Source organism: Leguminivora glycinivorella, chromosome 4 (assembly GCF_023078275.1).
Source record: "Leguminivora glycinivorella isolate SPB_JAAS2020 chromosome 4, LegGlyc_1.1, whole genome shotgun sequence".
Classification (NCBI taxonomy): domain Eukaryota; kingdom Metazoa; phylum Arthropoda; class Insecta; order Lepidoptera; family Tortricidae; genus Leguminivora; species Leguminivora glycinivorella.
In genome coordinates this window covers 5348405-5374159 of record NC_062974.1, presented here as the reverse complement: position 1 = coordinate 5374159, position 25755 = coordinate 5348405, and the positions used below count along the sequence as shown (strand labels likewise).

Sequence of the window (25755 nt, the reverse complement as noted above, 5' to 3'; positions counted from 1 at the left end):
TTTATTAAATACCATACTTTGCATTGACTTTTGAGGCCATAATGAAAAACCAATGCTAAAATCGGGAAAAAATATTTGGCTGTTCCATAGATATGAGCGGCATCAGTTCAGAAGAAAATAAAAATAGCTGTTCCATACATTCTGAATGTATGGAATAGCCATTTTTATTTTCTTCGAGATTTCAATTTTGTGCGTACGATCGTCACCGTTGCTAAGACTGGGTGCTTGCCCGACAAGCATGACTATAAATATTAAATGTACATAATACGAGACTGAGTTGTCATGTTTTACTTAATGAAAAACTTTTTAACAAAAAATAAAACCGCCTTCAAAAATAAGCGCGTTACAAAACACGGAGAAACTAAAAAGCCAAAAATAATAAACCTTTCAATTCAGATTTCTTATCGTATTGCAATAAGCTAAACATCCAAATTATAAACAAATCAATTATTTTTGTAGTCGGTACCAGACCTGTTCGTCGCCTTGCTATTGCCTGTTTGCCCCACCCAACCATACACAGGCTGGTACCGACTCCAAAAATAATTGATTTGTTTATGATTTGGATGTTTAGCTTATTGCAATACGATAAGAAATCTGAATTGAAAGGTTTATTATTTTTGGCTTTTTAGTTTCTCCGTGTTTTGTAACGCGCTTATTTTTGAAGGCGGTTTTATTTTTTGTTAAAAAGTTTATTTATTTGTTGATTTTTAGTGGTTCCTAGTGATATTATATGTATCAGTCCGAATACATGTACAGTAGTGAAAGAATTATCCTTTAACTCCTAACCATTGAGGAGTTGACCTTCCATCATCAGCTAAGCCACATAAAATTATTACCATCAGACGTAAATACTGGTGTACCTTTGAAAAATGGACTAAAAACATTACATGTGCCTATAACATTTGAAGAGTTCCCTCGATTTCTCCAGGATCCCATCATCAGACCCTGACTTGGTGCCAATGGGACCATCTCGGGGTTATACCGGTTCGATCAAAAAAAAAAAATTTGAAAATCGGTCCACGATTCTCGGCGATATCGAATAACATACATACAAAAAAAAAAAAAACATTCAGTCGAATTGAGAACCTCCTCCTTTTTTGAAGTCGGTTAAAAACAGGAGTGTTTCACATTATGAGACCGTTGCCAAGACTGGGTTAGGTAACAACACGGGTAACTGTGTCATAAGGTGAAATGTGTCTGGCCTTCACATTTGAAATTTTTACTCATTGTCACAGTGTTTTTGTGAGTAGGTAGACTAGGTAGGTACTCACGATTAGTGGTAAACGTGTGAACCAATAGATAAATATTGTAAATTTTGTGCGTGCTACAAATCACCAGTGCTTGGGGCGCGAGGAGCGGGAGGGGAATGTGTTTAGCGCGCTGCGATTGGTCGTTTCAAGGACGGCAGGCAGTCGCGCCAGATGAAAAGGTAGTCGCGTAAGTAGCCAGTGTAAGTTGACCTATGCCGGCTCTGAATAAATTATAAATATGACTTATTTGTGGAATGTGATACCGTCCGTTTTTAAATTTGAACTTCTTGTTACCTTTCCACACCATTTCACACTACAGGTGGACATCTTAAGGCATCAAAATACCCTTTTTCAATTTTTTTATTGCGAAAAACACGAGTTGCTTTCAGGTCGGTTACTTGGTCGCTACTGATCGGGCACGGCGAGCGCCTGCGCTTATATCATGGCAAATACAAGTAAGGCTGGTGACCGCGAGTCGTCTTGTAATTGGATGTCTATAGGGGTTGGTCTGTGGTGTGAACTCTCAGTAAACACTGATAATTGGTGTAAACATGCAGGCAAAAATACCTACTTTGTGTATTTTTTTGGGGGGTGATGTCTCGCTAATCTATTAGATAATCTAAGTTTGGCTTTTTATCACCAAAGAAACACATAGGTAAAAGGTTAATAAACACTTGCCAGTTACATGTGTCAAGAAGTGACTTATTCTAAGAATAAAAGATGGGAATATAACTTCAGAAAATATATTTTCCATTGAAATACATTAAACGAGTTTGCTTAAACAACATATGTGGAAGACTCAGTTCCTTCTAAGGGTACTTACATAATAACTATAATTATTATTCATATAAATTAGATTATTTACTACAGTTTGATACAATTCATTCAAAATAGGCATTAATATACGTAAGAACGTTTGTTCAATACATGCAAAGACACAGACTTGCTAAAAAACATTCTAAATTGTTAAAAAAATGTGATTTTAACATTAAAGCTGGTAAAAGATCTCGCCTACGTAAAAATATAGCGAGAATTATACAGTTCAAAATATCCTATAATGAGATATTTACCCTTATATTTTCTGGTGAAATAATTGATTTAGTGAGGAGTATCTTTAAAAGTGCTCACATTTGTAAAGTAATAAATAAAAAACCCATTTAAACATATATTTCTACTTCGTAAACTCTTTGTAGTCAAATATATTTTCAAATATAGTCAATTTTAATTTTTTTATGTATTACTTAAATCGTGGTACAGAGGAAAATCTACATTATTTATTCAACCATTTCATTTAAATAGGCTAGTTTCCTACTAGTCAAATCAGCTTCTTTTTAATAACTGTCAAAACGATTTGCTAATATGGAATTACTATGAAATACTGAGGAGTGACGTCACGGTCAATTCATTTACTTTATATCTTTCTCTTTGGCTTATTAAATAGAAATTATGTTTAAACATAACTACTGTCCATATTTTTCTTCTAATTATGTGGTGCTTTATTTCGTGCACTGCATAAAATATTTTATTTTAAGTATAGGAAACTAGCCTATTTCAATGGCTCAAACTGTATGATATGGTGGGCAGGACGAGGCTATGGGTCGGTTGCAGCAAACCGTCCATAGACTAACCAGACTTCTGCTGCGATAGTTGACGTAACTGTGGTTGATACAACTGGCCCTATGTCTACTAAATACGTAAGTATATTCCCAATACACGTACCGAGGATTCAAACTCTCTTGAGCAGCTCATTTTAATAACCTAGTACACACAGTAGGTCAGGATTTTCATTTGTAGACTCCTCATTTTATCCGGTCAGGATTTTTCATTTGTAGTCTGTCTCTTTTGCACACTTCAAGTATCTTTAAGCCTAATCGATCTGTGAAAGGGACGGATATCTCCTGTATCATTTACATTTTAAGGCACATTTTACTCTGTTGATAAACTAATATTTCTTTAGACATTTTTACCTAATGACTACATTATTATTACTAGCAAAGATATTTGATTGCAGAGTCTGGTCTAGTTATTATTAAGAAATAATAATATTTACATCGTTTCTATAACATCGATAGGAACTAGTTTATTACTATAATAAACAACATTTATCTTATACATTTTTCTATATTATCTACATAATATATAGCGGTTATTGCTTTTCTGTGTTTGAGCAATTTATTAATCAATAATATCAACAAAGGTTTTGTAATAGCACCTTTGATATGATATAAAAATTGTGCTAGAATATACTTCTTATATTTTTGGCATCCATTGTTTTTTATGGGTATTTGTGTACAAATATTTTAATACAATTCAGATAAAGTACATAAATATACTTCGGTACCTAACATACAAAATAAAAATAAGGCACAAAGCATGTTTTTTGTGAATTTTATAGACAACATTGATCAAAATTTATTGATAACCTGTAAGCTAAAAGAAAAATAAATACAATTTTGATAGAATAAGTACGTCAAAATAAACCCACAATCTATATGTTAATAATAAATACTGATTTATATACAAAATACTTTAAATTCGGATTGACATAAAATCGATGTGCCATTTATGAGATTTGATAAATATAAAAAAAAAACCGCACGACATACTTTAAATAACTCAACTTCTGAAGGCTTTTATTTTACGCCGAAGTGAAGTCCGGTTCGTAATCCGGCAAACTTTGAGAATTATCCATAATTTTTAAATTAAATACATACATTATACCAGTATTACTACAGTATAAGCAAACCTAACTGACGATCGAGGTCATATTGCTATCTCATTCTACCTACAAACACTCAAGTGCAAATGATAAATTTTACGACCCAGGGTACGTAGCAGAATAGCACAAAACGCTCGTAGATATCTATCTCTATCGCTCTTGCGTATTAGCGCGACAGAGCCAGGCTACCTTTCGCGGCGTTTCGTTTTTGTTTCGCGGTGCAGAAATGCCATTCGGCTACGGCACCTGACCCGTTAGCACAACTTGCCTTGTCGCGCGCGAGTCCATGCCTACGTCAAGCGCGACTTCAAGTATGAACTCGCGCGCGACAAGGCAAGTTGTGCTAGAGGGGCTAGTATGGTCGTCAGTTACTTTTGCGTTTAAAGTAAGTAAATTCGACTTTTCTACAATAATAATACGACTGACGACTGAGCTTACAATTGCTATCAACAGGTAAAGGAAATTCGACATCAACAAGACTCACGACTGATTTTAACTGACATGCCTCTATGCTGCTGAACTCAACTAATAAACTATACAGTATGTAACAGAACGAAAAGCAAATACTTAAATCCATGATTAGGTAACTCTCATTGAGCAACTTTTACTACGAAATGATGAATTCGCTGTTACATTTTGGTCGTGTGAAGCTGAAAATATCTTTGGGAGGTCCAATTTTTTCCAGCGATATCAGTGTTGGTCAGTTTAGATACGAGAGTAGGCACGAATTGAACGAATGAGTGAATGAAATCATGCATGCGTGTGACAGATTAACCAATAAAATGGTGGCTATTGACAATTACAACCACATCTCGGACACTGGCGATCAAATATATGAAAGAGGCGCGTTCCTAACACATTCTAAGCTCGTGTAGCTGAACGCGTACCATGCTTGTATGAGTGAGATATGACAGACCGACTGTTCGTGTTTTTGACAGGCGGTAACTGTGAGGTAACCGAGAGCGGGTGGGCGCCACTTTTAACGGGGAGCGGGAGTAGCCATACTGTACGATAGTACTCTTTATTATACTGTGGTTACGACTGTATACCGATACAGGTGTCACTCAATGAAAGTTTTGTTCATTCCATTCGTTCCTTCGTGAATTGACCTGTAAAAGTTGCACAGTGTGACCTAAACATGAACGGGTTCGGTTGCTTTTCATTCAATTACTTACTGGATACTACAATATCCATCGACGGGTACAGGATTCTATTCTACTGCAATGAGAGACTCACGACTGCGGCATCTTGCACTGTCCGCACGTTTCCATGCCGTCGCTGAACTCTTCGATCTGCAGCGTCATCTCGAAGAAGTTGTATTTGTCGTGGACGAGCCGCGTGGCTTGTTCTAGAACTTTCTGAGGACTCACTCCGGTGCCTGGAAGGATTAATTTTTGATAGTTGAATTGTTTATTTACATGAATATATTTACATATGTAAGAAACTAAAACGGTTGACCGCTACGGCTAGCTTATGTCTAAAATAGGCCCAAATAAATCTAAAATAAAACTTTCTGTGGCCGGAGTCTAAAAGGATAACAGTGGTTAAATTAATTTTTGTCTGGTTGAATGGTACCCAACATGAGACTAGGAAAATGTACGCGCAATGTGTGTACTAGGTTATTGACAGTAGTAAACTATTATATAAGAGTGGCCTGTTTCTCCACCAGTTGTGCCTATTTCTGTGTCGGGTGGTACTCATCGTCAATATATACTAGTTGAACAATCGAAGTGTCACTATCGAGCGATAATTAATAATATTAATATAATATTATAGGACATTCTTACACAGATTGACTGAAGCCCACGGTAAGCTCAAGAAGGCTTGTGTTGTGGGTACTCAGACAACGATATATATACTATATAAATACATATATACATAGAAAACATCCATGACTCAGGAACAAATATCTGTGCTCATCACACAAATGAATGCCCTTACCGGGATTCGAACCCGGGACCGCGGCGTAGCAGGTAGGGTAACTACCGACTGCGCCAGACCGGTCGTCGAGATCATCATCATCGATCATCGATTATCATCGTGGAGAAACAGGCCACTGGCAAAAAGGATCGAGTATTATAGAGATACTGTCGAAGTAAAATGTGTAATCACAGCGCATAGACTACCATCTCTTGACACAGGCTTAAAACTTTTGAACCTCAGTTTTGACAATTTGGCCCATATTCTTAGCTTGATATGAGTTAAAATGTCAAAGATTTTAATATTAGCGCCATTTAGCTGAGCGTCGCCCAAAGGTGTAACGCCATCTAGGCCACCGTACCTTTTTCTGTATGGCACTGAGGCACGTTTTTTTCTTAGACTTTATTTGTCTATATGGAGTTATATATGTCTTTGCCACTGGTGATGGTGGTGATCTGGAATTGGGTTACCCTATCTGGCAGAATAATTTTGGCCAGAAACACACTTCGCATAACATGTTTCACAGAAACACTTTTGGTTGAATGTTAACTTTGAAAAAAAAAAAAATAGTTGGTATTATTACAACCACGCATACGACACACTTGGTAGGATATTGTTCTGCAGAACATTACTTTGGTCGAATTTGATTTAGCATAATTGTATATGCCATAATAATCATATATAAGTAGCATACTATTACAAGAGCAAGGTTCTGACACGCTATCAAAAAGGAAATACTGTCCCAGAACCACCGTTAGGTACGACGACGAGCGAAGCGAGGAGGACTAATACGTCGGGCTCGCTATCAAAAACCAAATTGAAAGGAGAAGGACAATATGTCGCCTAAATATTATCTGCGAAAGTACTATTCGACTAGAAGACTATTATGCTAATTAACAATATGACAATACCATTCGGTATTATAAAAATCTGCGAAATTATTTATGCCAAAGCATATTCTGCCGAACATAACTACTGCCAAGAACTATTAAACGAATCAAATAAATGCGAAAAAAATTTCTGCCAGACATTAGTGAAACTCTGGAATGAATACATGGAAGAAGGGAAGAGGGTACTCACGGATGGCGAGATGTGCCGAGAGCGCGGTCTTGTCGAGCGAGAGCGCCCACATGCGCAGGTTGTGCACGCGCACCACGCCCGGCAGCGTCAGGAACGTGTTCGCCACCTCCTGCGAACAACACAACATTTAGGAATGATCATGGGACTAGGGTTGCAAATAGAAAAAAAACCATTTTTTTTTTCAGAATTATGAAAAAAAATCATGAAAAAAAACCAAGCTCCATGTTTTTTTTTTCTAAATATGTTTTTTTTTTCAGATAAACAAATAATACGACAATAACGGTTTTTCGTGATTTGTAACGTTTCAATAACAATAACGTACATTTTAATTCGATAAACATTTAGTATGCAAACGTTTATTGGGGATTGGGGAATCGGAGAGGCGGTGGTGTTGCCAACCGTAAATAGCGACAACTACTAACTACAGATTGTGTATTGCGTAGTGTTAGTTTTATAAAACCAGAAATTAAAGTTATTAAATTAAATTCCTTTAATAGTTAACATAAAGTCTGAAAAACCGTGTAAAAGTATTAACTGTTTTGCAAATTTTGAGATTAGAAAAAAAACATAGTCCAGAAAAAAAAACTGTTTTTCTTTCACGGTTTTTTTCCAAGTCATAAAAAAAAAATTTTTTTTGCAACCCTACATGGGACCCGGTGAGAATTACTCATAAAATGGAAATGCCAAGGGGCCGAGTTGCACCACATTCGATGGAATCACCCACCCGTGATCCCTTGGCTGAGTGATTCCTCGCACAACACCGAGATCAAGAAGTGCAAATCGGGTCCACCAGATCCCACGACAACCGAAGTCTTGAGTTCACCACGGATTTGCCTCCGGGTATTGTAGGAAATTAAAGTATTTGGAGAGATTTCTAAAATGTCTTTCTCCCTGGTAATAATGATGAGTTCTCCTTCTTGTGTATGATATCCTGGTCGAACCTGGTTAGTGGTTGGATGAAGGCATCGGTAGTCGAAATCCTTGGAACCCATGTGTAGTTTGCTTCCGATGATGAGTTTACAGACCTATGAACCTGATCCTTGGGAAAAGATGATCTGATGAGAAGGGACCAGTCCTCTAAATCCTTGGAACCCATGTGTGGGGTCTGATGATAAGTTTATAGACCTGAAACCCTAAACCTTAAGGAACTGATCTGGCCTTGGGACCAATCTCTGGATGAAGGCATCTTGTAGACATCTCTACCTCTAGAACTCTTTTGTTAGTATCTAATGCTTAAGGAGAAATCTAGTCAAGGTCATATGATGAAGGCATCTCTGAAATCTTTTTGCCACCATTTTGTTAACATACCTGGAAGTCCAGCCCCCTCGGGGAGCCCTCCATGAGCACGAGCAGTGTCTCCTTGATGATGTTGAAGGTAGTCAGCAGCACCAGCACCGAGAACAGGAACGTGCAGATCGGGTCAACCAGGTCCCACGAGGGCTGTGAAAAAAAAACATTAGCGTCACTGAAGACATATCGCCTTTATGCCTATGTGAGGATTGTAGGTAGTCAGAGCGCATGAAACTGCTCAAGTCACGTTAAATAAATAAATAATAAATATTATAGGACATTCATTCTTACACAGATTGACTGAGTCCCACAGTAAACTCAAGAATTTTTGTTGTGGCAGTTGTGGGTACTCAGACAACGATATATATAATATACAAATACATATACATAGAAACCATCCATGACTCAGGAACAAATATCTATGCTCATCACATAAATATATGCCCTTACCGGGATTCGAACCCGGGACCGCGGCGTAGCAGGCAGGGTCACTACCGACTAGGCCAGACCGGTCGTCACAAGTTACCATTACTTTTCGGTAAAGAAAACCCAAAAGAGACATATGCACTGTAGTGGATCGCAGGTCTATCATTTGGGCTAATGGATCTATTCATTTAATGCATTTATTCGTAGTACTGACGTACATACATACATACAATCACGCCTGTATCCCATAAAGGGGTAGGCAGAGCTCATGAAACTACTAAAGCTTCAGTGCCACTCTTGGCAAATAAGTGGTTGAAAGACAACGAAACTGTGACATTGCAGTGACAGGTTGCCAGCCTCTCGCCTACGCCACAATTTAACCCATGATATCCCACAGTCGCCTTCTACGACACTCACGGGAAGAAAGGGGGTGTTGGGGGGGGAGTGGTGGAGTACTGACGTATTTTAAGTATTTGACGCCCTATGACGGTAAAGTACTTAATTTAAGAAAACTTGCCGTGCCATCACATAAACAGGGAACCTCATAGGGTAATTACGCCTCTGGGTAATGTACTCTTCGAAAAACCGTGTAATCACCTTGAAGTAAATAACAATCGCGGCGACTAAAACGCCGAAGCTCTGTAAAAAGTCTCCTAAAACGTGGATGAAGGCTGCTCGAACGTTGATGTTCTCTCTGTTGTCCCTGTCGTGTTGGTGGGACGATGAGCTCTCAACGTCCGATTCGCTCGTTCGATCCTGTAACATACATTGTATCTAAGTAAGTAAACTCTTATATTGTACCACCAACATAAAATATACATAAAATATACAAGACATCAAATATAAAAGAAAGAAGGAGGATGTACAATGGCGACGTTGTATTATTAAATAAATAAATTATGCTTTAATTAATGTCTTAGATTCTAACACACTCTAAGATTTAGTATATTGGTCAGGACAGACAGATACAGGACAGTATCCTTATATTTTTACATATAAGTATAATGATGATGATGATGCTGTCATGGCCGATTCCGGCCACAGCGACTGTGTGTTCCGGAGCAGACAGTTTCAAGAAATTTTAAGGGAGCGCAGCTGTTCCACTCTCTGGTGTGCCTTTATGTGACCTCAAAAAATATCTATGAATGCAAAGAAAACGATCGTCCCAGCAGTTTCACTTTCATCATAAAAAGGACATAGATAGTTAACACATCTACATTTTAGATAAAGTAAAAAGTGGCAGCGCAAAACAACCTGATAGCCCACGTCAGTCAGTAGGCACACCTCGGACACTAGCGATCAAATATATTGAATGAGGCGCATTCCTAGCACACAGTCTTAGTTCGTGTAGGTGAACGCGTACTATGCTTGTATGAGTGAAATATAACAGGTCGACTGTTCGTGATTTTGACAGGCAGTAACTGTGAGGTAACTGAGAGGGGGTGGGCGGCACTTTCAGCGGGGAGCGGGAGTGGCCATACTGTACGATAGTACTCTTTATTATACTGTGCAGTAGGTTAATAGGGCTCAAGGTACTGATGTAAAGGGCTGGAAGTAGAGTAAACACTCACCTTATTATTAAGAACAGGGTTGCTGCCTCCGTGCGAATGGCCGTGTCCGCCGCCGCCGTGACTGTGTCCATGCTGGTGCAGTGTTAGGCCCATACTGCAATAATCATTATATATAATAAAACTAAGTTGATAAAATGTGCGTGCCGATAAAACTTAAAAAGGAGTCCCGGCACGATAAAGGGACATATAGTGTGATAGCCCTTTATCCCCCCTCGAACAAGAAAGTTCCCGTTTTTTCAACCCTTCAACTTGAAGATTAAGTGTAGTGGCGCCATCTGTTGTCGAGTAGTTGAACTTCATCCAGAACAACAACGAATGTTTTCGAAAGGCGTTGCGTGGCGCCATCTGTTGTCAAGTAGTTGAACTTCATCCAGAACAACAACGATTGTTTGGGTTGCAATTGTGTCGCTTAATAAAAAATAACTTAGTAATCCAATAACTTTCCGATCTTAATCTGTCGATATACATCTATCGGTATTGCCACAGCCATGTTTACTAGGATCACCACCTATTAAGTGTATACTAGTCAACAACTCAACACCATTCAAAAAACAACTTCTTATTTATATGGCTCCAATTTCAATACTTACTACGCTGGCCCAGTGACTTTTTCGCTTCCGTCCTGTGTGCTCCGGTGTCAATTGCCATTCAGTAGTAAGTAAGTAAGTAAGTTTATTTGCGAAGAATATGTAGGTACATTAGTGTCTTAGTTGGTAGGTGACATTTGGTTGCTTATTCTGCTATTTGTACTATACAGGTTGAACTAGCATGCAAAAATCTAAAATTAACTACTATTCTATCTGTATATCTTCAAAGAGGAAATCTTTTACACTGTAATAGCTCTTTTCAGTCAGCAACTGCATCAACTTATTTCTAAATCTATGTACAGGTAGCTCTCCTTAAGATTTTGGTAACTTATTAAAAACTTTCATACACATGACCAGGGAGCGTACTTTTCATGCCGATGACATTAATCTGGCGTCACGCTCCGTATAGAATGATCACAAATAGTTTTATTGTAAATTATTAATCATTAGTCGTCAATCATTTTAATCGTATACAAATTACTTCAAATACAGTAGTCCATTTACATGTGGCATAAATAATACCTACTTGAAATGTGAAACGTGAATAAAATTATTTGATTTGTTTTTATAAATAAATTTAATTAAATAGTATTGTTAACAACACATTACAAGAAATACGTAGAAAAGAGAATTTCTCTCTAACGTAAAGCACACCATCCTTCTTGCATTCATTACCATGCAAAGGAATTCATAACTTAAAATGATTGATGACTAATGATTAATAATTAACAATAAAACAATTTGTGATCACCCTATATGGAGCGTGACGTCAAATTGATGTCATCGGCACGAAAAGTACGCTCCCTGCACATCACAAAACAGTGATTGGAATATAATGCTGTCCTGGGAACATAATTATGTACTAGTCTTCCAGGATCACGTTGGTTTCTAGTAGAGGCGCTTTCAGCTGTTGTAAATAAATACATATGCCTCTTTAAAAACTTTAGTTTTTCTGGACCTTATCGATTTCAAGAACGCCTTCTAATCTACAGCTTGGTAGCTTTATCTCCGATCAGTCCTTGCAGTAATAGTCTAAAGTTGAAACTCACATAAGATTAACCAGCACGCCAACAGCAGAAGTAATCAACATGACAGTAGCGTCAATCTCGAACTGCCGATATATGACCCTCTGTACAGCCAAGTATACTAGGATTCCAGTCACCACCCAGATGAGCAGGACTGAGGTGAGAGCTCCTATCACCTCCGCTCGGTACCAGCCGAAGGGCATTCTGGAAAACAACAATACGAGTGTCATCATATCATATCATATCATTCTTTATAAGACGACCGGTCTGGCTCAGTCGGTAGTGACCCTGCCTGCTAAGCCGCGGTCCTGGGTTCGAATCCCGGTAAGGGCATTTATTTGTGTGATGAGCACATATATGTTGTTCCTGAGTCATGGATGTTTTCTATGTATATAAGTATGTATTTATCTATTTAAGTATGTATATCGTCGCTTAGCACCCATAGTACAAGCGTTGCTTAGTTTGGGGCTAAGTTGATCTGTGTAAGGTGTCCCCAATATCAATATTTATTTATTATTATTATTATTTATTATTTATTGCAACCATGTTCATTTTACATAGGATGGTATTCAAATATTATAAGGCAGGTACATGATACCCTGTTATGGCATGGCAATAATCTTAAGGACTACTTAGTGAACTAAAACTAAAGTAAAATTAGTCTTAATATAATTCTATACATTGAGATGAGAATTGAATAATATATTTTTTTATAATTAATTAGTTACTAACAAAATATAACTATAATTTATGATCATAAAATTTTAAAAGTAATAGATAGCCAATCATCATCCTCCTTGCGTTATCCCGGCATATTGCCACGGCTCATTGGAGCCTGGGGTCCGATTTGACAACTAATGCCAAGATTTGGCGTAGGCACAAGTTTTACAAAAGCGACTGCCAACTGACCTACCAACCCGAAGGGTAACTATGCCTTATTGGGATTAGCCAGGTTTCCTCACGATGTTTTCCTTCACCGAAAAGCGGCTGGGAAATATCAAATGAATAATAATACGAGTGTAAGTAGTGGAATTTGAAGGAGTAATCATATCTCCTGTACCTTATACAGATCTAGGAACACCATATTGAAGTGCTTGGCACGATAACTTAGCAAGTAAGACTGTTGAATAAGACATTATTTGTACAATAATTTGTTTGATTTCTCTAAGAGATATAAAGTTATAATTGGCGCCCAACAAGGGGCAACATTCACGGAACTGACCATTTGTGTGTATTTGGCCTTAGAAAAGGATAATTAACTTATAACCCGTCAAACACTATTTATAGTCATAAAATCAGAGATAATCTGATAAAAAGAAACTATTCTATAACACCCGAGTTTGGCACTATTAGTAAAATAAGGAGTGATAGAACGATGGCATATTTTGCTCGTTCTTCGGCTCATATACATTTCTATTATGATCTATAATAATAATAAGTTACCTTCTAGTAGCAGGTCTACTGGCTACCCAGATGGAGAACAGCGATATCATAAAACTGGCGAAATCCGTGAGAAGGTGGGCGGCATCTGTGGCTATAGCGAGACTGTTCGATAAATACCCACCTAAAAAAGAAGAACACAGTTTACGTACATGCATAAATCCAAAAGAGGTAGGCAGAACAGATAACTCTCTGCCACTCTTATGTAGCTTACAAACGACCGCATCAATAGGTGAGAACGAGAAAAATCTCTATCCTGTACCGTTTATTTTACCTATTTATTTAGTCGTATGGCATCAATTGGATTTTTTTGTAGCTTTACAAGTTAATATTTATCTAAGTTCTTCACCCAGTTGGCTGCGTATTTAGTTTATGTAAGTCCAGAGGCTCTCCTGGGTATTTTCTTTTCGAGCTTTCATGGATGTGGTAAATGGACTGTACGGATGCTCCACAGTCGCACTTCGGTGAGTCTCGCCACCCACATAAATTCTCCTGATCGGCCGCTTCCAGTGCTAAATCAGAAGAAGAACTAAACAAGTTGGCACCATTCCCGTCTTGGGGCTGAGAAACCTTGCGGTTTGTGGGTGGGATCATAGTTCGCAGGAGACGCCCTCGGCAACTTAGCAGTCCAATCCTCTTTCTATTTTTCCTGTACCGTGGGAACATACAGGATAGTATGTGGATGACCTTGATGCGATGCGGGCAAATTATTAGCATTTTTAGCAATTAACGGGTTAGAAGAAAACGAAATTGTGATTATTGCAGTGACAGGTCACGATTGAACCTAAATCCCAGTATCGACTTCCACAACACACAAGGAAGTGGCAAAATTCTACGTTCAAGAAGGCTTTGTGTTGTGGGCACTACACAAATACTTAAATACATTATGTAGTTAGGTAATATAGAAGTGTACTGTAAATAGGTAATTAGGTACTCATCATAAAGTAACGGTATTATTTTAACGTTAATATGTGTGAGTGTGCACGGGAAAACGTCCCACTTTGTCGATTGCTATAAAGCCGCTTTGTCAGTTTATTCATATAGATACAAGTAAATCTCGCCTTAATGGTAACCGACAAAGTGGGACGTTTTACTAAACACGCTCACATATTATGTTTATCATTTCAAACTGACATAATTATAGCTGCAGTAGGTAACAATACGTAATTAGAAAAAGCCTTGTATAATTCAATGCAATTTATGACACTGTTAATAAGATTACGCCTTTTATGTGAATTCCGTTACTAAGACCTGATTTAGACGGCGTGCGAACTCGCATGCGATTTTAGTTACATTGCGGGCTGTTGAGGTTGCATACAATTTTGCACATACATCAAATACCGCAATGTAATAAAACTCGTATGCGAGTTCTCGTACCGTCTAAATAGGCCCTAATCGTGTCATTTTTAGGGTTCCGTACCAAAAAGGTACAAAAGGAAGCCTTATTTTACATGATTAGCCTTTTGGCACTGCCGCACTGCACTCATACACTGGTCCCAACTAAAGCGAGTACTACGCTTGTATGCATTATTGGCGATAAAAATGAAACAAAAGAAATAAAAAAACCGGTCAAGTGCGAGTCGGACTCGCTCACCGAGGGTTCCGTACAAACTTTCAATAGTTGAATCATCAAAATGTTATTCATAGACCTCTACAGATCTGACTAAATCCCTCAAGACTCAATTTCTCACATAACAAGTAATATTTTAATATACTATTTTATTGTTAGACAACGTCCAAATAAAATCAAGATTATTCGACTTCAATAGTTTACGACTTACGACATGTCGCAAGGACGCTCCTGAACCGACCTCATTATAATATCAGGAAAAACGCGATGTAGGAAATGAGCGTTCAACGTACAGCGACATCTAAAAAAATAAGCGCGTTACAAAACACGGAGAAACTAAAAAGCAAAAAATAATAAACCTTTGAATTCAGATTTCTTATCGTATTGCAATAATCTAAACATCCAAATTATAAACAAATCAATTATTTTTGCAGTCGGTACCAGACCTGTTCGTCGCCTTGCTATTGCCTGTTTGCCCCACCCAACCATACGCAGGCTGGCACCGACTCCAAAAATAATTGATTTGTTTATAATTTGGATGTTTAGATTATTGCAATACGATAAGAAATCTGAATTCAAAGGTTTATTATTTTTTGCTTTTTAGTTTCTCCGTGTTTTGTAACGCGCTTATTTTTGAAGGCGGTTTTATTTTTTGTTAAAAAGTTTATTTATTTGTTGATTTTTAGTGGTTCCTATTGATATTATATGTATCAGTCCGAATACATGTACACTAGTGAAAGAATTATCCTTTAACTCCTAACCATTGAGGAGTTGACCTTCCATCATCAGCTCAGCCACATAAAATTATTACCATCAGGCGTAAATACTGGTTTACCTTTGAAAAATACACTAAAAACATTACATGTGCCTATAACATTTGAAGAGTTCCCTCGATTTCTCCAGGATCCCATCATCAGACCCTGACTTGGTGCCAATGGGACCATCTCGGGGTTATACCCGTTCGATCAAAAAAATAATTTTGAAAATCGGTCCACAATTCTCGGAGATATCGAGGAACATACATACAAAAAAAAAAAAAAAAAAAACATTCAGTCGAATTGAGAACCTCCTCCTTTTTTGAAGTCGGTTAAAAAAGAGACGCGATGATAGTTCGTCGCCGAGCGACAAATCACTCACTCTCTCTTTTATTTACACGAGAGCGACTATCTTTTGTTCGCTTCTATCGCCGATAGTTCATCGCTTACTCGCTTTTGGTGAGACAAGTGCAAGTTTTACTGCTGAATATTTGGTAATAAATAATAGTACATTGTGTGTTGAGAATAGTACAGTCAAGTGTAAAAATATGGGTGCGTATGCGTACAACTTATCAAAAATATGTCCCATAGCACTTTATGTCGGCGGAATAAGGTCTCGGTACATATTTTTGAGCGGATAAAATCGATACGTATTTTTGCACTTGACTGTAAGAGGATTATTGCGAATGAGAGTTTGTTACAAGAACGAAGACGTAGGATTTGACTTGATATAGTTGATATTGTTATCATTTTGTCGACCATTCAGAAGTTTTTCATTACATTTGAGATGCAAAAACTATACTGCGCCCGACATAATTATTTTTATTTTTATTTGTTTTTAATAATTTTATTTTATCACTGGCTTGCCCGCGGCTTCGCCCGCGTTAGAAATAGACAAAATGTAGCCTAGGTCATTTTCCATCCCTTCAACTATCTCTACTTAAAAAAAATCACGTCAATTGTCTCACCGTTTTGCTGTGAAAGACTGACAAACAAACAGACACACATACTTTCCTATTTATAATATTAGTATGGATTTATTAATTTCAGTAACAGTGCTTCTGTTCAGGTTTCACCATAAGATTTGTATTCATTATTACTTCGTTCTAAAGATTTTTTTCATGACTTTTGTACTACACTTACCAATAATTTCTCCTAACATAAATATGACGCATAATATACTGGCTATGATGAGTTTTCTTCTCGCTCGTTTGTCTATCTCTTCGTTCCTCGTTCTGTGACAGTGTAGTCGTCCTGAAATAAAAAAAAAATGCATTTATCGTTTCAATTCAGTGCGCAAGAAACACCGCTGTGCACTGCGAGCGAAGTGTGCAGTCCATGCACAGACAACCTCCTATAGAGTAGCCATCTTGTATATTTTGTTCGCGATACGAGTCACCAGTGTTTGGGGTGCGAGGAGCGGGCGGGGAATGTGTTAAGCGCGCTGTGATTGGCCGTTTCAAGGACGGCGGGCAGTCGCGCCAGATGAAAAGGGACAGAAGTATGACTGTCCCTCTACTGACGCGTAAGTGGCCAATGTAAGTTGACCTATGCCGGCTCTTAATAAATTATAAATATGACTTATTTGTGGAATGTAATGCCGTCTGTTTTTTTAACACGCTTTTATTAGGTCGTCGTGTATGTAACTAACTATGTAATGGAATCTGCGGAGGCTAATTTAACCATCTTCCAAGGATCGTAGCGTAATGAAAATTGGCAGCTATATGTACTTAGTTCCGATGACAATACAATAATATGGTACTGTTGAGCTGATCTGATGATGGAGTCGGAAGATATGAACTGGAACTACATGATGGAACATCGTGTCATAGCTGTTTTTGGGCTTCTTAGAAAAGTCTTGTAATGAACTTTGACTACGATTAGGTTTCAAGGTCTGATCTTGTGTCGATTAGGTTTCAAGGTCTGATGATGGAGCCGGAAGATATGAACTGGAACTACATGATGGAACATCGTATCATAGCTGTTTTTGGGCTTCTTAGGAAAGTCTTGTAATGAACTTTGACTACAATTAGGTTTCAAGGTCTGATGATGGAGCCGGAAGATATGAGCTGGAACTACATGATGGAACATCGTGTCATAGCTGTTTTTGGGCTTCTTAGAAAAGTCTTGTAATGAACTTTGACTACGATTAGGTTTCAAGGTCTGATGATGGAGCCGGAAGATATGAACTGGAACTACATGATGGAACATTGTATCATAGCTGTTTTTGGGCTTCTTAGAAAAGTCTTGTAATGAACTTTGACTACGATTAGGTTTCAAGGTCTGATGATGGAGCCGGAAGATATGAACTGGAACTACATGATGGAACATCGTATCATAGCTGTTTTTGGGCTTCTTAGAAAAGTCTTGTAATGAACTATGACTACGATTAGGTTTCAAGGCCTGATGATGGTGCCGGAAGATAAGAACAGAAAAAGGGGGGGAGGGGGGGCTCGAGGGGGGAAGCATGAAAGAAAGATCAACGTAGTATTTAAAAAAGTTGGGTTAGCGTTTTCTTGTGACCTTTCAGAGCAAACAAAGGGGGGCTCGGGGGGCGAAGCCCCCCGCATGAAAGAAAGATCAACGTAGTATTTAAGATAAGTTGGGTTAGCGTTTTCTTGTGATCTTTAAGAGCAAACAAAGGGGGGCTCGGGGGGCGAAGCCCCCGCATAAAAGAAAGATTAACGTAGTATTTAAAATAAGTTGGGATTGCGTTTTCTTGTGACCTTTCAGAGCGAACAAAGGGGGGCTCGGGAGGCGAAGCCCCCCGCAGGAAAGAAAGATCAACGTAGTATTTAAGATAAGTTGGGTTAGCGTTTTCTTGTGACCTTTAAGAGCAAACAAAGGGGGGCTCGGGGGGCGAAGCCCCCCGCATAAAAGAAAGATTAACCTAGTATTTAAAATAAGTTGGGATAGCGTTTTCTTGTGACCTTTCAGAGCAAACAAAGGGGGCTCGGGGGCGAAGCCCACCGCATGAAAGAAAGATCAACGTAGTATTTAAGATAAGTTGGGTTAGCGTTTTCTTGTGACCTTTAAGAGCAAACAAAGGGGGGCTCGAGGGCGAGGCTCCCCGCATAAAAGAAAGATCAACGTTGTATTTAAAATAAGTTGGGTTAAGTTTTCTTGTGATCCTTAAGAGTAAAGAAAAGGGGGCCTCGGGGGGCGAAGCCCCTCGAATGAAAGAAAGATCAACGAAGTATTTAGAATAAGTTGGGTTAGCGTTTTCTTGTGACCTTTAAGAGCAAACAAAGGGGGTTTCGGGGGGCGAAGCCCCCCGCATGAAAGAAAGATCAACGTAGTATTTAAGATCAGTTGGGTTAACGTTTTCTTGTGACCTTTAAGTGCAAACAAAGGGAGGCTCGGGGGGCGAAGCCCCTCGAATGAAAGAAAGATCAACGAAGTATTTAGAATAAGTTGGGTTAGCGTTTTCTTGTGACCTTTAAGAGCAAACAAAGGGGGGCTCGGGGGGCGAAGCCCCGCGCATGAAAGAAAGATCAACGTAGTATTTAAGATCAGTTGGGTTAGCGTTTTCTTGTGACCTTTAAGTGCAAACAAAGGGGGGCTCGGGGTGCGAAGCCCCCCGCATAAAAGAAAGATTAACGTAGTATTTAAAATAAGTTGGGATAGCGTTTTCTTGTGACCTTTCAGAGCAAACAAAGGGGGGCTCGGGGGGCGAAGCCCCCGCATGAAAGAAAGATCAACGTAGTATTTAAGATAAGTTGGGTTAGCGTTTTCTTGTGACCTTTAAGAGCAAACAAAGGGGGGCTCGGGGGTCGAAGCCCCCCGCATAAAAGAAAGATTAACGTAGTATTTAAAATAAGTTGGGATAGCGTTTTCTTGTGACCTTTCAGAGCAAACAAAGGGGGCTCGGGGGGCGAAGCCCATCGCATGAAAGAAAGATCAACGTAGTATTTAAGATAAGTTGGGTTAGCTTTTTCTTGTGACCTTTAAGAGCAAACAAAGGGGGGCTCGGGGGGCGAAGCCCCCGCATAAAATAAAGATTAACGTAGTATTTAAAATAAGTTGGGATAGCGTTTTCTTGTGACCTTTCAGAGCAAACAAAGGGGGGCTCGGGGGGCGAGGCCCCCCGCATAAAAGAAAGATCAACGTTGTATTTAAAATAAGTTGGGTTAAGTTTTCTTGTGATCCTTAAGAGTAAAGAAAAGGGGCCTCGGGGGGCGAAGCCCCTCGAATGAAAGAAAGATCAACGAAGTATTTAGAATAAGTTGGGTAAGCATTTTCTTGTGACCTTTAAGAGCAAACAAAGGGGGGCTTGGGGGGCGAAGCCCCCCGCATAAAAGAAAGATCAACGCAGTATTTAAGATCAGTTGGGTTAGCGTTTTCTTGTGACCTTTAAGTGCAAACAAAGGGGGGCTCGGGGGGCAAAGCCCCCCGCATAAAAGAAAGATTAACGTAGTATTTAAAATAAGTTGGGTTAGCGTTTTCTTGTGACCTTTCAGAGCAAACAAAGGGGGGCTCGGGGGGCGAAGCCCCCCGCATGAAAGAAAGATCAACGTAGTTTTTAAGATAAGTTGGGTTAGTGTTTTCTTGTGACCTTTAAGAGCAAACAAAGGGGGGCTCGGGGGGCGAAGCCCCCGCATAAAATAAAGATTAACATAGTATTTAAAATAAGTTGGGATAGCGTTTTCTTGTGACCTTTCAGAGCAAACAAAGGGGGGCTCGGGGGGCGAGGCCCCCCGCATAAAAGAAAGATCAACGTTGTATTTAAAATAAGTTGGGTTAAGTTTTCTTGTGATCCTTAAGAGTAAAGAAAAGGGGGCCTCGGGGGGCGAAGCCCCTCGAATGAAAGAAAGATCAACGAAGTATTTAGAATAAGTTGGGTCAGCGTTTTCTTGTGACCTTTAAGAGCAAACAAAGGGGGGCTCGGGGGGCGAAGCCCCCGCATAAAAGAAAGATCAACGCAGTATTTAAGATCAGTTGGGTTAGCGTTTTCTTGTGACCTTTAAGTGCAAACAAAGGGGGGCTCGGGGGGCAAAGCCCCCCGCATAAAAGAAAGATTAACGTAGTATTTAAAATAAGTTGGGTTAGCGTTTTCTTGTGACCTTTCAGAGCAAACAAAGGGGGCTCGGGGGCGAAGCCCCCGCATGAAAGAAAGATCAACGTAGTATTTAAGATAAGTTGGGTTAGCGTTTTCTTGTGACCTTTAAGAGCAAACAAAGGGGGGCTCGGGGGCGAAGCCCCCGCATAAAATAAAGATTAACGTAGTATTTAAAATAAGTTGGGATAGCGTTTTCTTGTGACCTTTCAGAGCAAACAAAGGGGGCTCGGGGGCGAGGCCTCCCGCATAAAAGAAAGATCAACGTTGTATTTAAAATAAGTTGGGTTAAGTTTTCTTGTGATCCTTAAGAGTAAAGAAAAGGGGCCTCGGGGGCGAAGCCCCTCGAATGAAAGAAAGATCAACGAAGTATTTAGAATAAGTTGGGTTAGCGTTTTCTTGTGACCTTTAAGAGCAAACAAAGGGGGGCTCGGGGGGCGTAGCCCCCCGCATGAAAGAAAGATCAACGTAGTATTTAAGATCAGTTGGGCTAGCGTTTTCTTGTGACCTTTAAGTGCAAACAAAGGGGGGCTCGGGGGGCGAAGCCCCCCGCATAAAAGAAAGTTTAACGTAGTATTTAAAATAAGTTGGGTTAGCGTTTTCTTGTGACCTTTCAGAGCAAACAAAGGGGGCTCGGGGGCGAAGCCCCCGCATAAAAGAAAGATTAACGTAGTATTTAAAATAAGTTGGGTTAGCGTTTTCTTGTGACCTTTCAGAGCAAACAAAGGGGCTCGGGGCGAAGCCCCCCGCATAAAAGATAGATCAACGTTGTATTTAAAATAAGTTGGGTTAAGGTTTTCTTGTGATCCTTAAGAGTAAAGAAAAGGGGGGCCTCGGGGGCGAAGCCCCCGCATGAAAGAAAGATCAACGTAGTATTTAGAATAAGTTGGGTTAGCGTTTTCTTGTGACCTTTAAGAGCAAACAAAGGGGTGCTCGGGGGCTTCCGCATAAAAGAAAGATAAACGTTGTATTTAAAATAAGTTGGGTTAGGGTTTTCTTGTCACCCTTAAGAGTAACGAAAAGGGGGGCTCGGGGGGCGAAGCCCCCCGCATAAAAGGAAGATTAACGTAGTATTTAAAATAAGTTGGGTTAGCGTTTTCTTGTGACCTTTAAGAGCAAACAAAGGGGGGCTTGGGGGGCGAAGCCCCCCGCATAAAAGAAAGATCAACGTTGTATTTAAAATAAGTTTGGTAATGGTTTTCCTGTGACCCTTAAGAGCAAATAAAGGGGGGTTCAAAAAAAAGAAATACTTAAATTTTGTTTGAATTAGTTGAAATGTGACAATATTTTCTAATCGAGTCAAACAAAATCCCACTAGCTGAGAGCTTCAAAACAATGTATGGCGAAAGTATGTCTCTCTAATGTCTTCAAAAAGTCCGCGATGGCACATGTCTATATTGTCTATCTTTTACGGATAACTTACTAGGTATAAACATTTTTATGATAATACCGTAATAAGAAGGTAGCCGCTAGTTATTATTAAGTAGCAATTAGCAATAAGTACACGTTAAGCCACAAATGGCATGTAAAATCCGCCTACTTGAAATAAATTTATGTATAAATGTTAAAAGTATTTCATTATTAATGACTAAAAAGTATAAAATAAATTAATAGTTTAAAAAACACTATAAAACACGCTTTTATAAATGCACGTAAAAGCCAAAAATAAATTATGGATCGTTCAAGTTGTCTCTATTTGTGAGCTGAAGTTTAAAAACTATGTGCTTTTAATTATAATATTTGATTGTAAAAGCGTGGGGCGCTGGAACAGGAAAGACTTTCTTGTAAATAAATACTAATCCGAACTTCCTGGCGAATGAAGTTGCATAAGAACATAACGTTTACATATGCCGCCTAAGGGTTACCAAAGAGAACCAAAGATATCTCGTCCACGAACAAGAACTCTGCATCCTGTCACTGTAGACACTTTCCCCTTTTGTACTTTGGTTATTGTCGACTCTCCTCGCTACTAGCGCATATTTTGTCTGAGTTCGACAAACTGGTACCTACTTTGAACACTGACTTTTAATTGATTTGACTGTTTAATGTAGAACCTACTAGTCATGCTGCAACTCCAGTTAGCGCGTCAATCTGTGTAACCTCCTTCCCGTAACATAGCATAATTTGATTTATCAGCAAATTATACAAAAAGTCTTTCCTGTTCCAGCGCCCCACGCTTTTACAATCAAATATTATAATTAAAAGCACATAGTTTTTAAACTTCAGTTCACAAATAGAGACAACTTGAACGATCCATAATTTATTTTTGGCTTTTACGTGCATTTATAAAAGCGTGTTTTATAGTGTTTTTTAAACTATTAATTTATTAAATTTGAGCTTCTTGTTACCTTTCCACACCATTTCACACTACAGGTGGACATCTTTAAGGCATCAAAATACCCTTTTCCAATTTTTTAGTGCGAAAAACACGCGCTGCTTTCGGGTCTGTTACTTGGTCGATACCACAGAACTTAATTTAGATAGAAGAAACAAATTCATATATTTGTATAGGGGCCGAGCGTGTCAAATTTTGTACTGAAGTTGATTCTTGCCTGTAATTTTAAATATGTCTCAGGCTCTTGATTGTTCATAATTTTTGTGTTGTTGCAATTGAATATCACGTAACGAGGCATTTTTTATGTTTTGGTTGACTTCAACTTACAAAAATTGACGCCCGAAAGCTGCAAGCTGCGAGTAAAGACGGACAACTCAGTGGATTTCACTGAGTTCATTTGACACGCTAAGTAGATACGTTTGCTTGATCTATGGTATATATGACATCTGTGGTCGATACTGATCGGGCACAGCGAGCGCCCGCGCTTATATCAGTGCAAATACTAGGAAGGCTGGCGACCGCGAGTCGTCTTGTAATGGATGTCTATAGGGGTTGGTCTGTGAGTCCATGCGACCAATCGCGAGCGTGATGCAAACTCATCAACCAATCATGTTGTAGCTTTCCAGACGCATCAAAGAAGAATGTCCAGTCGAAAATACACATGTGATTTACCTTATTTTTACTTTTGAAAATATTGGGAAGCATATGGTATATATCTAAGAGCATATAAACTCATTGAGTATACAGTTGTGACCGTGTGCGTGCGTCATGAGATGACGCTGGCGCAATAGCCCAATAGAAGCGGTCATCTTTAAAAGCTCGCACACATGCGCGTTTTGAGAGTGTAGGCGGAGCGCAATGGTAGCGGTGCGCCGGACAAAAGCTGGCGTTGCGCTCAGCGGACGCCAGCGGGAACTAACGAACGCGGATTGCGAGCGGAATGCGCGCGCATTCTGCACCGCTAACGATACGCTATTAAAACGCTTTATGTGTGGCGGAGGCTTAAGTCTGTTGTTAAGAACTTGCGACAGGCGTATTCAATACAAATCTCCCGGCATTTCCGATCTCCTTCCTTCCTATATTTTCTTATCTGTGATAGTGGTATGTACTAGAGATGGGCCGAATATGGACTTTGCCGAATACGAATATTCGGCCGAACATTCGGTTCAGCTCTTACCGAACCGAACGTTACGCCATATTTTTAAAGTGGATGTTAAGATCAAAACCATTAAATGATTGATAATGGTTACACATGATACTACAACTATGTTTTTATTATTTAGTGGATAACTAAAACAGTTCAAACAACTCTGAACTCTTCTCAGCTCTTAAACTACCTACGGTTTTTTTTAACTTTTTTACAAAACAATTGTATTTATATTTTTACGCATAGGTTTGTCTCTTTTTAGCAGTTCCTTAAAAAACTACTAAAATAGGAGCTTAAGTATTATCCAATGGAATACGTAAGATCTTCATTAGTTATTTACTTTGTTTATTCGATTAATATTCGGCAATGCAACCGAATTATTCGGCCGAATACGAACATTGAAAAACTTGCCGAATATGCCGAATACCGAATATTTACCGAATATTCGGCCCATCTCTAGTATGTACTATATTGGTATGTCGTGATAACACGGTACGTCAGGTAACATACAAATCGGATTCTTAAATGTGACGCACGTAGACATCTACTATAAAAACCCTAATTTAACATTCATCGGATGATAACGATTCAAACCTTCATTTACCTATTGCCCTTTGAGTCTCAGTTATTTCAATGTACATTTTACCCCCAAGGCAACAGTTCCAAGGTATACAGGTACCTACCTGCATACCTGACTTGTAACTCATAATAATTAACATTATAATTATTGTTTGCATTCAACACATAATATTTGTGCGAAATTTGACCAGCGTGCGAAATTTGACCACCGTGCGAACAACGAGACCTGTAGTGTGTGAACTGCACTGTTTGACAACATTAAATTTTAACTGTGCAAAAGGGTTCGTTTATTCTAATTACGGCCTTGTGTAGAGTATGTTATGGTTGACATTTAAATAAAATGAATTGAATTGGACAGATAGGTGTTTGTCAAAGTAATTTCTGAAAACAGTGATGATGATGATAAAATTCTTCTTTGGTTCTGCAGGGTCGCAACCTAAAGAATTTATGTGTACACTTGTACCTACAGTCAACCAATTGGAACCCTAGGCCACTGTAGAACTATGTCATAGTGACGTTATAAATCAGATTCTATGAAATCTCTTACTGCTTGTTATTTTGACATGGTTGTAGAGTGGCCTAGGTTCCAATTGGTTGTCTGTACTTAGGGGTATCAAGTACCTAAGTGACCGGCCACATCAGAGCGTCGCGTGTCTCGGGGCGCGCAACGGACGTCCGCGCCACGCCACCTGAGTTTAATTCAAAAAACGTCTCCTCAGTACATTTTGTATAGGAAGGACGTAAGACGCGCCCCAGGCGCTTGGCGGCGCGCCTTACGTCCTTCCTATACAAAATGTACTGAGGAGACGCTTTTTGAATTACACTCAGGTGGCGTGGCGCGGACGTCCGTTGCGCGCCCCGAGACACGCGACGCTCTGATGTGGCCGGTACCTAAGATAAATATTTTCGTAAGCAGTTGGGCATGGATCTGACCACTGTGTATTTATCTAGAAAAACCTATCTATCGCTGCAGCCAGTGCTGCCACAAAGAAGACGTCTGTCGCA

The 25755-nt window shown here is 39.2% G+C and overlaps 1 protein-coding gene across 2 annotated transcripts in view; it reads right to left on the bottom strand.

Annotated features, from left to right (window-relative positions):
* Window positions 1-4882: 4882 nt before the first annotated feature.
* Window positions 4883-25755, bottom strand: part of LOC125225640 (zinc transporter 2-like) — a 62088-nt gene continuing 41215 nt past the window's right edge. For both annotated transcript variants that reach the window (XM_048129449.1, XM_048129450.1), the window contains exons 3-10: window positions 16777-16887; window positions 13312-13432; window positions 11893-12072; window positions 10257-10350; window positions 9283-9441; window positions 8278-8409; window positions 6970-7078; window positions 4883-5347 (exon numbers count right to left, since the gene is read on the bottom strand). In XM_048129449.1, the coding sequence (XP_047985406.1) occupies window positions 5202-5347; window positions 6970-7078; window positions 8278-8409; window positions 9283-9441; window positions 10257-10350; window positions 11893-12072; window positions 13312-13432; window positions 16777-16887 (1052 nt within the window). In that variant the 3' untranslated portion in view covers window positions 4883-5201. The remainder of the gene's footprint in view (window positions 5348-6969; window positions 7079-8277; window positions 8410-9282; window positions 9442-10256; window positions 10351-11892; window positions 12073-13311; window positions 13433-16776; window positions 16888-25755) is intronic.